The sequence below is a fragment of the Mustela nigripes genome, unplaced genomic scaffold, assembly GCF_022355385.1.
Source record: "Mustela nigripes isolate SB6536 unplaced genomic scaffold, MUSNIG.SB6536 HiC_scaffold_75, whole genome shotgun sequence".
Classification (NCBI taxonomy): domain Eukaryota; kingdom Metazoa; phylum Chordata; class Mammalia; order Carnivora; family Mustelidae; genus Mustela; species Mustela nigripes.
In genome coordinates this window covers 4,619,453-4,631,644 of record NW_026739490.1, presented here as the reverse complement: position 1 = coordinate 4,631,644, position 12,192 = coordinate 4,619,453, and the positions used below count along the sequence as shown (strand labels likewise).

Sequence of the window (12,192 nt, the reverse complement as noted above, 5' to 3'; positions counted from 1 at the left end):
AATGGGCAAATTATTTAATAGACTTTTCTACCATAAAAAAAAAAAGACATACAAGTAGCCAATAAGCAATGAAAAGATGCTAAGTATCATTAGTATTAGGGAAATGCAAAGTAAAACCATAAGGAGATACCACTCTATACAATACAGACAGAAAACAACAAGTATTGGTGAGGATGTGGAGAAACTGGAACCCTCATACACTGTGGTGGGAAAGTAAATGCTGTAGTGGGTTTAGATAACAGTTCCTAAAGGTTCAATGTACAATTACCATTATGACCCAGCAATTCTACTCCTAGGTAAATATCCAAGAGAATAAAAACATGACCACATGAAATCTCTCTCTCTTTTTTAAAGATTTTATTTATTTATTTGACAGAGAGAGATCATAAGTAGGCAGAGAGGCAGGGAGAGAGAGAGGAAAGGAAGCAGGCTTCCTGCCAAGCAGAGAGCCCTGGGATCGTAACCTGAGCCGAAAGTAGAGGCTTTAACCCACTGAGCCACCCAGGCGCCCTGACCACATGAAATCTTGTACACAAATGCTTCTAGCAGCATTATTTGTAGTAGCCCCAAAATGAATAAATAAGATGTGGTATATTCATACAATGGAATATTATTTGGCTATTAAAAGGAATGAAGTTACTCACACATGCTAAAACATGGACCATGAGGGGCACCTGGTTGGCTCAGTGGGTTAAGCATCTGCCTTCTGCTCAGGTCATGATCCCAGGGTCCTGGGATCGAGCCCTGCATCGGGCTCTCTGCTCAGCAGGGAGTCTGGTTCCTCCCCTCTCTCTGCCTGTCTCTCTGCCTACTTGTGATCTCTGTCAAATAAATAAATAAAATCTTAAAAAAAAAAGACATGAACCGTGAAAACATTTTGCTAAGTAAAAGAAGCCAGATACAAAGGGCTGCATGTTACATGATTACATTTATATGAAACGTCTGGAATAAGCAAATCCACAGAAAGTAGATTCACAGTTGCCAGGGGTAGGGTGGAGAAAGAAATGGGGACTGACTAAATGGTATATGTTTTTTTTGTTTTTGTTTTTCAGCCAGAGAGAGCATGAGTGGAGATGGTGGAGGGACAGAGGGAGAGAGAGAGAATCTTAAGCAGGCTCCACACTCAGCATGGAGATGGATGTGGGGCATGTTGTGGGGCTTGAGCTCATGACCCTGAGATCAAGAGCTGGCTGCTTAACCAACTGAGCCCCTGAACTGTATAGTTCACAAGAGTAAATTTTATGATATGTGAATTATACTTCAATAAAATTGTTTATATATATATATATATATATATATATATATATTTTTTTTTTTTTTTTTTTTAACAAGCAGCACACATGCATACTACAAAAATCTCAAATGGTTTCCTCATTATCCAGAACTTGTCTCCAAGGTAGTGGCCATCTCCCAGAAGGAACCACTATTAGCAGTCTGGTATGTGTCCTCTTAGTTTCTATACAGATACAAATAAACATTTTAAAAATACATACTGTTTTGGCAATTTACTTTTCTCACCTCACAAAATATTGTGGATGTTATGTGTTAGTACATAGACATCTACTTCATTTTTAAAAAATGCTTGCATAGTATTCCATTATATGACTATCTCCAAATTTAACCAGTCTAAGTCTTACTAATGAGCATTTGGATTATTTCCAGTTCAATATAATAAACAGTTGTTTTTTTTGTTTTTTTGTTTTTTTAGATTTTACTTATTTATTTATTTAAGAGAGAGGTAAAGGGAGGAGCAGAGGGAGAGGGACCAGCAGACTCCATGCTGAGTGTGAAGTCTGATGCGTTCGATCTCACAACCCTTGAGATCATGACCTAAGCCAAAATCAAAAGTTGCACACTTAACCAACTGAGACACCCAGGCATGCCTAAACAGTGGTGTTTTTTTTTTTTAAATAAAGATTAAAAAAATTATTTTTATAAGACTGTTTATTTGACAGACAGAGATCACAAGTAGGCAGAGAGGCAGGCAACGGTGTGGGGTGGGCCAGAGTCCCCACTGAGCAGAGAACCCTATGTGAGGCTTGATCCCAGAACCCTGTGATCATGACCTGAGCCGAGGGCAAGGGCTTATTAACCCACTGAGCCACCCAGGTGCCCCAATATTTTAATTTTTTTAAGTAACCTTTATACCCAATGTGGGCTTGAACTCGCAACCCCAAGATCAGGAGTCACATGCTCTACTAAGCCAGCCAGGTGCCCTGGTATTATAAATGGTGTTGTTTTGAACATTGCATAGCATATCTGTCATGTTTCAGCCTGTTCAGGACTTCTAAACAACTTTCCTAGGCTTGAACTTAGGAAGTCCATCTCTTTTGTAAATAGCACAAAACTACTTTTCCAGTCTTTCTTGCAGTCTGGTGCATGCATGCGACCTATGTTCTACCAACCAGATTACTGTAAGACTCCCACTGGCAGTGAGCAAGGTGAGTGAGAGGATGTATGGTAAGCAGACCCCATTTTCTGGGGAAGGAAGCCCTGAGAGGATTGAGCATTGCTCCTGGCTGCCTAGCCAATACAGCCTGGCCACCCCGGAGACTCAGCAAGCTATAATGTCCTTATAGTAAATCCCTTTCCATTAAAACATACCGGAATAGGCTCTACTATTTAGAATTAAGAATTCTGTCTGAAACAAACTCCCCTACACATATATATCTTTTGAACATTTGTACAAATACAACTCTACAAAATTCTAGCAATGGAAGGAATGGCCAAATTTGTTCTTAAATACATTATATCACTTTATATTTCTATCAATACTATACGAATGTACCAATTTTCCTACACTGTTGCTATGTAATAAACCAGCCCAAAACTAAATTGGCTTGAAATAACAATGATGTATTTATTCCTCATAATTCTGTGGATTAGATGGGCAGTTGTTTTGGCTTGGGGTAGCTCAGCTGGGGAGATGGATGGCTAGGCCTATCTCTCCACGTGATCTCTCACCCTCTTATCAACCTAGCCCAGGCTTCTTCATATGGTGGTCTCAGCTCTCAGAGGCAAGAGAGTGCAAGCCCCAATGTGTAAATTCTTTAAAAGCCTCTGCTTATTACTTGGTTCTTATGTCTCAATGAGCAAAGCAAGTCACGTGCCCAAACCCAAATTCAAAGTGTAAGAAGTAGATTCAACTCTTCAACTGTTGATGGAAAGGGCTGTGGCCATATTTTAAATTTTCCACAGCTGGCCATGTAAAAAATTTTGCTTTTTTAAAAAAATTTATGGGCTTTAACACTGGCCATTTAATTTAAATTTTTTTTTTTTAACGGAATGGGTTTAACTTTATTTAATATCTTTCCATCCTTGATCATGGGTGCCACAATTCTCTTACTCTATTTCACGTGGACCTCTTGCACATGGAATATAATAGCCCATAGCCCATGTGCAGGGACTAATCATTAGTTTTCCAACAGAGCATTAGTAAAACCCCTATAGTAAATTACTTTCTGGAAGGAGTTCAAAGGTAAATTTGGAAATACCTCAATGATTTCTAAAAAGTGAATAAATCAGTAACTCTGAGTTACTGACTTAATACTTTTGATCTCTCAGTATGAAAAAAAATGAAGAAATTAGTATACTCATAGTTCTAACACCCATGATTTTGTTACTTATATTTTTATAATCCACAGCCCTAATTCATACAACATAGCCTTATTTCTATACTTAAATAGATTATATGCTCATCTTCAGTACTTTTATATACTTCTCACTTATTTAAATTCTCTTAAGGACTTTCAATTCGTCAAATGTTGGCACACCCATTATTCAATGATATTTTGTAAGCATTAAACAGAAATGGTTTCTGCACCCACAAAATCTAAGTCTGTATTCTACACTCCCTCTCTTTCCTCTAATGATCTTCATTTCTTTGTCTATTTTTCTTTTTCAAAGGCTTTTATTTATTTATTTATTTGATAGAGAGAGAGAGAGATCATAAGTAGGCAGAGCAGCAGGCAGAGAGACAGGAGAAGCAGGCTCCCTGCTGAGCAGAAAGCCCAATGCGGAGCTCCATCCCAGGACCCTGAGATCATGACCTAAGCTGAAGGCAGATGCTTAACCCATTGAGCCACCCAGGCGCCCCTATTTTTCTCTTCATTTTGTTATTTTCTCAAGCTTGAGGTTCTCTGACAGACTTAAATTTTTACAGGGTCTATTCTACTTCTCAGTACTTTGAGATTTTCAATGGTATAATGGTTTTATTATTGTCTGTTTTCTTTCTAGGGCTCTAGCAGTTCATTTTCCATCTGCTTCTGCTAGCTAAACTCTTTAGTCCCCCTGATCTTTTCTATTTAACAGCTTTATTGAAGTATAACTTACATATATCATAAAATTCACTCATTTTAAGTGTATATAGTTCAATGATTTTAAAAATAAATTTACAGAATTGTGCAACTATCACCATAATTCAATTTTAGAATATTACATCATTCCAAGATCCCCCTTCCCCAGACCATTTATTTTCTTTGAACTGTTCCCACCTACCCTGTTAACTCTTCTCCTTAATTTTTTTTTTTTTTTGTCTAGGCTAATTCTTCTAAAGTATAACCTCCATCTGTTGTTTGCTTATTACTATCTTTTCCAACTCTTTTTAAGTGGTAGTATCTAGTCACACATTATACCTCCTTCTGCTTTAGTTCATCTTTATTTTTTATTATTATTTTTTTAAGATTTTATTTATTTATTTGACAGAAAGAGAGAGAGAGAGTGCACAAGCAGGGGGAGTGGTGGAGGGAGAGCTGGGGAAGCAGGCTCCATACTGAGCAGGGAGCCCGACATGGGGATTGATCCTAGCACTCCAGGATCATGACCGGAGCTGAAGGCAATTGAGCCACCCAGGGGCCCCTGTTTTGTTTTGTTTTGTTTGAAAGATTTTATTTTTAAGTAATCGCTATACCCAGTATGGGGCTCGAACTCACAACCATGAGATCAAGAGTTGTATGCTCCTCCGACTGAGCCAGCCAGGTGCCCCTTTAGTTCATCTTTAAACAAAAGCTTGAGGAGAAGAAACAGGACTGGTAGGAAGGGTGACATGTAAGAGTCAATGTGGCAATCCAAAGTACGGGGTGATGCTCAGCATTCACTACAATAACCTAACCTCAGACAGAAGGAAAACAGACCACCTTGGCTTTTTACGGGAAAGCAGAACCTAAGTCACAGCTAAAGAGATGAGAGATAGTAAAGATGTTTCTTGGTATCAGTCGAGGTGGTAAGGGAAGTAGCCTCTAATGTAATTTTTAAAAATGATTTTATTTATTTATTTGACAGAGTGACAGTGAGAAAGGGAACACAAGCAGGAGGAGTGGAAGAGGGAGAAGCAAACCTCCCACCGAGTAGGGAGCCCGATGTGAGACTCGATCCTAGGACCCAGGGATCATGACTGATCAAGGACTGAGGCACCAAGGCGCCCCTCTAATGTAATTTATATGAGAAATCTAAAGATATCAACTTGGGACTCAAACAGGAAAAGAGCTCTTTCAGATGAAGGTTTAAGGGTGCATCAATCAGTTCCCAGGGGATACCAGTAATATGAACTAGCCAGAAAGACCACATGACTACAGACCCAGGATATACTCCACTGGGCTACTAGACAAATAGCTCTGTGAAGGGAAAAGGTAGTGCTGAACCTGTCCCTAGTAAGGAGTGCTCTGAGGATGAAACAGATACTTCTAGATACCACTGGGGCAGTGTAAACTGTGAAACCCACTCAGAAAGCAATTTTAAAATGTGAATAAAGAGTTATAAAACTGATCATTGAATTAACTATCTCTTTGAAGAAAATTTTCTAAGGAAATTATCTGAAATTAAAGAAATTTATATGGATAAAGATATTCTCACAGCATTATTTGTAACAGTGAAAAGTTGGAGGCAACCTATGTGACTAATAGCAGGGAAACCGCTAAGATAAGCATGTCCATCCACACACAAAATGACTATATAATTAATCAAAATGCAATTACCACTGTGATATTGGAACATAAATACATTAACTTATATAATATGTAATTACATAACTTGTTATATGTTAATCTAAGAAGAAGGATATAAAATTGTATGTATTCCATAACTGTAAAAAGACACAGATAAAAAAGACAAGGAATTCACAAAAATGATAATAGTTACATTGAATTAGTGAGATTATGGGTAAATTATTACCGAATTTTCTTTCTTTCCTTTTTTATTTCTTTTTTTTTCTTTTTTTTTTTAGAGAGAGAGAGCACATGCATGTGGGTGTGGTGAGGAACTGAGGGAGAGAATCTTTTAAGCAGACTCCTCACTGAATGCAGAGCCCAAGCAGGGCTGGATCTTATGACCTTATTAAGATCATGACCTGAGCTGAAACCAAGGGGCAGACACTCAACCAACTTTGTCACCCAGGCACCCCAATTATTATTTTTTTTTTTAAGATTTTATTTATTTATTTGACAGAGAGAGAGATCACAGACAGGCAGAGAGACAGACAGAGAGAGAGATGAGGAGAAGCAGGCTCCCTGCTGAGCAGAGAGCCCTATGCGGGACTCGATCCCAGGCCCCTGGGATCATGACCTGAGCCGAAGGCAGAGGCTTAACCCACTGAGCCACCCAGGCGCCCCAGGCACCCCAATTATTACCCAATTTTTTTTTTTAATTTTTAGAAAGACATTTATTTATTTATTTAAATATTTTTTTTATTTGACAGACAGAGATCACAGGTAGGAAGAGAGGCAGGCAGAGAGAGAAAGGGAAGCAGGCTCTCTGCTGAGCAGAGAGCCCAATGCAGGGCTCGATCCCAGGATCCTGGGATCATGACCTGAGCTGAAGGCAGAGGCTTTAACCCACTGAGCCACCCAGGTGCCCCTATTATCCAATTTTCATTGATGCTATTATATTACTTCCAAAGTTTAAAAAAAACAAAGTTCACCTATTAGTAGTGAGTATGAATGTCATTAACCGAGGTAAGACAGCTTTAAGATTGCTTAATCATAGGGGTTCCTGGGTGGCTCAGTCAGCTGAGTGGCCAACTCCTGATTTCAACTCAGGTCATGATCTCATGGGTTGTGGGATCAAGGCCTGCATTGGGCTCCCTGCTCAGCGGAGAGTCTGCTAGAGATTCTCTCTCTCCTTCTGCCCCTCCCCCTGCTAAGACACACATACTCTCTCTCTCAGATAAATAAATATGAGGGGGAAAAAAAAGGCTTAACCATAGGAAAAATTATCTATGAGATACTCTAAGTACTCTGGAAAAAAAGCACTTCCCCTATAGTAAAGAGGAAAAGAAAAGGCTGTCATGGGCCTTCTTTCTTTCTGGGAGAAGCTGTTTCAAGTCCCACTGCCCTAGATGGACAACTTTTCAGTACACAAAGAAAAGTGGTGAGCGGCTCCGGTCTATAGGTGTCTTCTGAGAACCTAGTATTAATCAAGCAACAACTGAGCATTCATTATATATAAGGTAGACTAATGCATTCCAAAAGACAAACGCACATAAAGATGTGTCTCCTTCCGGTGGGTGGAAGAAAATCGCTTTCTGTGCATTTAAAGGCACCACATCCTGTGGGCTGCAGATGATCTGAAGTACATACCTGTGCTCCATGTAGCAGCTCAGGGGATCCACGCACACCGTGATGGCACCAATGGTGAAGGAGGACTTGACCTTTGAGTCTGGATGGGTCTGCAGGGCCTGGACGACATCAATAACGTCTGTGTAGCTGGGGAGAAAAGAGAAAGATTAGCTTACTGACTGGGGTCAAAGAACGCTGAGGGGCTGAGTAAGCAAGGGTGGAAGGAAAACCACAAGGAGGAGCCTTCACTGGGTTCCTTGGGGATACCCCGCTTTATAATTTAGAGCCCCTCCCTGCATTCCACAATGTTTCTGCATTCCCAAACCTCATTAGTACTCCTAACTGTGTAAGAGTGAGTGGAAGAATCTCCCACCACTTCTAGGAGTAAAAGGGAAGGAAGCCTGCAAATGACCCTGGAGCTCTTAAGGGTGGGACTTGGTGTCCTTAGGCCTGTTTTCCAATCATGTTAGGAGCTCCTGGGTAGTCTATCTCCTTTAATAGCTTCTTTCTCTCCTTCTGGAGAAATATGGAGAATCAGCTACCCCTGTAGGTCAGCGGACACATGTCAAACCCCACCCACAATCGTATCTCCTGCCTGGAACTCTCTTCAAACTGCAGACTTCCAGAGCCAATAAATATTTTCAGTTAGAACTTAGCATGTTCATGATTCAGTTTCCCATGCCTGCTCTTCCCAAGGCCTTGTTCTTCTCAGCAGAGGGGACTCCATTCTTTTAGCTCCATTCTTTTGTTTGGAGTCATCACTGACTCCATTTTTTCTCAATTTTCAAAATATAACTAGTGTGAGATTGCTGCTCACATTCTCCCACTACTACTGGATCCAAACTGTTATCATCTCTTGCATAGATTACCCCACAGCCTCCTCAGGGGCCTCCCTGCTTCTGTCTCTGTCCCTGCCCAACCTGTTTTCAACAGAGAAGCCAGAAAGACTGTGCTAATCCCACTGTGCTAAGCCACTGAGTGAGTGGCTTCCATCCCACTCAGCGTCAAAGGTTTTTTTTTTGTTGTTGTTGTTGTTTTTAATTTATTTGACACAGAGAGAGAGAGCACAAGTAGGCAGAGAGGCAGGCAGAGAGAGGGGGAAGCAGGCTCCCTGCTAAAGCAGAGAGCCCAATATGGGACCTGATCCTAGGACCTTGAGATCATGACCTGAGCCGAAGGCAGAGGCTTAACCCACTGAGCCACCCAGGCACCCGCGTCAAAGCTTTTTAAAGCCCTTACCACAACCCCCAAAACTGTCTGTGATCTGACTCCCACACCACTAGGAGTTTCTTCTCCTCCTATTCCTTCCCTTACCTGAATCTACTCACTGTGACCTCCTGGCTCTTCCCTGAACATGCCAGGAACATCACACTGGCACTCTCTGTCCCCTCTCCTTCTTGATACCCTTTTCCTCAAATGTCTGCCGGGCTTGCTCCCTTCAGTTCTCTGCTCAAATGGCATCCTGAGAGAGGTATCCTCTGACTTCCTACAGCCTATATGACATAGCAACCCTCGTTCTGCACAACCTTCCCCTGCCCTAATTCTTCCCCATGGCACTGAACATTAGCTACATATACTGTTATTTTCTCATTTGTTTACAGTCTGTCTTTAAGTAGTAACGTAAAGTGGTTGATGAATGGTGTAATCTGTGATGCCTAAGCAGGACAGATGAATGAACTGGATGTTCAGTCTTGGGTAGACTCTTGGCCACTCCAAGGAGCCTCCATTCTTTACCTTGTAGAGAACATTTTCCCAACTGACCTAGCCTATCGCCAAAAGGTCAGTTCCTACGGAGGGAAGGCAAATCTGAAGGCAGCCTTATTGATCATATGGGCCTGCACCCTTGGGAAACCAGGGATGGTGGCTAGGGGGATAGGTACAGCCTGCCTGAGCCACTTCCTGAGTTCCTACAAATAACTCATCTGCAAAACGGCACTTGGCTTTATCCCAAACTACAATATTCACCAGCCCCATAAGGTCTGCCTCTGTCCTGACCAACTAGCAGTGCTTCAATCAAGAACAGGGTGTAACCAATTCTAGAGCTCCCCCATGAGGGCCTGACAGCCAGAGAGCTGTTAGAGTGAGCCCTCTCCTCCTGGTTTCTCCATCTGCCTGGGCATGTGTGTATATTGGCACATAGGGTTCTTTCTCCTGGTTCTGCAATGTCTGGTTAGGCGTGGATGCAGAAGAGTCCCCCACACTGCTGGGCCTTATGCACACCTGAAAGCAGGACTGACTGAAGCTTAGATACTGCCCCAATCTTTTTGTGGTCACATTTACCAGATTTAACTCTTCTGGGTAAGTCCCCCAGCCTTGCTCCTAAGTATTAGTTTTCTCCCTCTTCTAAAAATAAATTTTGGGGGGCCCCTGGGTGGCTCAGTGGGTTAAAGCCTCTGCCTTCGGCTCAGGTCATGATCCCAGGGTCCTGGGATTGAGCCCCGAATCGGGCTCTCTGCTCAGCTGGGGGCCTGCTTCCTTCTCTCTCTCTGCCTGCTTCTCTACCTACTTGTGATCTCTGTCAAATAAATGAATAAAATCTTAAAATAAATAAATAAATTAATTAATTAATTAATTTTGGAAGCTTTTTATTTTCCATGTTTGGTATGAATCCAGAGACTCATTTCTCAGGGCAGAAGAGAACCGAAAGATTTACCAATCCTATAGATTTTGGCGATTTCAATACCACAGGTTATCCTTTAGAGACAGTGGCTAGGGAATTCCCAGGTTTTCAGAGCATTCCATGCAATAGAAAAAAGTTGGAATGAAAATAGGCCCCAAAGTCCTTGGTGAGACCACTGTATCTAAGTGATGCATCTGGGCACCACAACCGGGAACTGCTGTGGCAAAAGAGAGGTTCTTGGTATCACTCGCTGTGCTTGCTGGGACGGGGAGGCTGCTGGACCCTCCCTCCCTCCCCAGCCCTTGCCTGCTAATCATCCTGGCCAGAGCCTCCAAATGGAGGGGAAGCAGCCCTTACTACAGAGGAAGCACACTGCTCCAGCTACCAGAGTTTTGACTTGACCACTTTGGCTAAACTGCCTCAAATGCATGATGAAGGCAAAAAAAAACCCCAAAAACCCCAAAAAACAAAAACCTGGATTTTCATGTTTCCCTCTTTCTTGTCAGTTCTCTCTCTCTCTTTTTTAAAGATTTTATTTATTTATTTGACAGATAGAGATCACAAGTAGGAAGAGAGGCAGCAGAGAGAGAGGAGGAAGAAGGCTCCCTGCAGAGCAGAGAGCCCGATGTGAAGCTCAATCCCAGAACCCTGGGATCATGACCCAAGCCAAAGGCAGGGGCTTTAACCCACTGAGCCACCCAGGCACCCCTAGTTCTCTCTTTATTAAAAATAAAAGCAAAACAAAAAAACAAAATAAAACCCCAGTAGGACTTTAACTTACTTTCTTCCTAAACAACAGATACCCTATTCAAGTGTCTTTTGGCCCGTTTTATGTTCACAATTCAAGCCTACAATTGAGCAAGTGTTTTAGATTAATTCAATTTTTATTTTGAGACAGACTTTGTTTTTAAATATTTTAAATAATTTAAAGAATGACTTTACAGTATTCTGGAGTATGAAGAAATACAATCCCTTAAATTCCTTAAAGTTAGTATTTTAAAATTCAAATTTCCTCAGTTTTGTGTGTGTGTAAGTTCCAGACAATTCTGTCACAATTCTGTGTAGGTTCCTATATCCACCACCACAGTCAAGACACTGAATAGTTCCAACACCACCAGGATCCCTTGTGCTGCCTCTTTTACAACCATGCCCACCTTCCTCCCGCTTCACACTCCCATCCCTAGCTCTGAGCAACCACCACTCACTCTGTCCTCTACTTCTAAAATTTTATCATTTCAAAATATATTGATTTTAAAAACAGCAACTCCCCTGGCTATCAAAGGTCAACACCACTGCCTCACGGCTGTAGTAAAGCCAAATGGAACCAGGCCACTCTAGGGGCAAAAGAAAACCCTGCCTTATACCACCACATTCCCCCAAGAATCCTATAAATGAAGATAAAAGCCACATTTAGAAAATACAATTCTCAATTTGAGAAGCCTCTGGAGTTTCCCTTTACTGGCAACCTCTCAATACTGAGCTCAAAGGTCCAGCCCCAAAGGAGATGGTCATGCAAAAAGGAGGCTGCCAAGAGCTCCCTGCCGAGCCACAAGAGAATGGGCCCTGTTTGTAAGAGTAGTGTCTTAGTGAGAGCCATAGCACTCAGCTGATATTTCCACTTGAGTCCTTCAGGAAGTCTGAGGTCCCTAGCATCCCAGGACTATGACTAGGCAAATGCTGGGTAAGAGCACACGAGTGGGCTAGCTATACATGCTCACTGCCATCCAGAGCAGCTGGGCCAGCTGACACTTTTGCAGACGAGTATTGCCAGAGACAAGGGGTCAATGATGCTCTCTCAAGTGACGGAAGATTGCAATGCTATACAATGACTATACAATTGACACTGACTTCAGGTTCACACCCACGATGACCCTCAACTTTGGCAGGGGCTGATCCATTCCTTTGATCATTAGAAGCAATGGAAAACCAGAAGAAAACAAGTGGTTCTGCGGTGCCTGGGTGGCTCAGTCCATTGAGCATCTGACTTGATTTCAGGGTTGTGAGTTCAAGCCCTGCTTTGTG

The 12,192-nt window shown here is 41.9% G+C and overlaps 1 protein-coding gene across 3 annotated transcripts in view; it reads right to left on the bottom strand.

The window, feature by feature from the left end:
• Positions 1-12,192, bottom strand: part of DNAAF9 (dynein axonemal assembly factor 9) — a 133,093-nt gene that overhangs the window by 31,504 nt on the left and 89,397 nt on the right. For all 3 annotated transcript variants that reach the window (XM_059386475.1, XM_059386476.1, XM_059386477.1), the window contains one exon: positions 7,572-7,697. In XM_059386475.1, the coding sequence (XP_059242458.1) occupies positions 7,572-7,697 (126 nt within the window). The remainder of the gene's footprint in view (positions 1-7,571; positions 7,698-12,192) is intronic.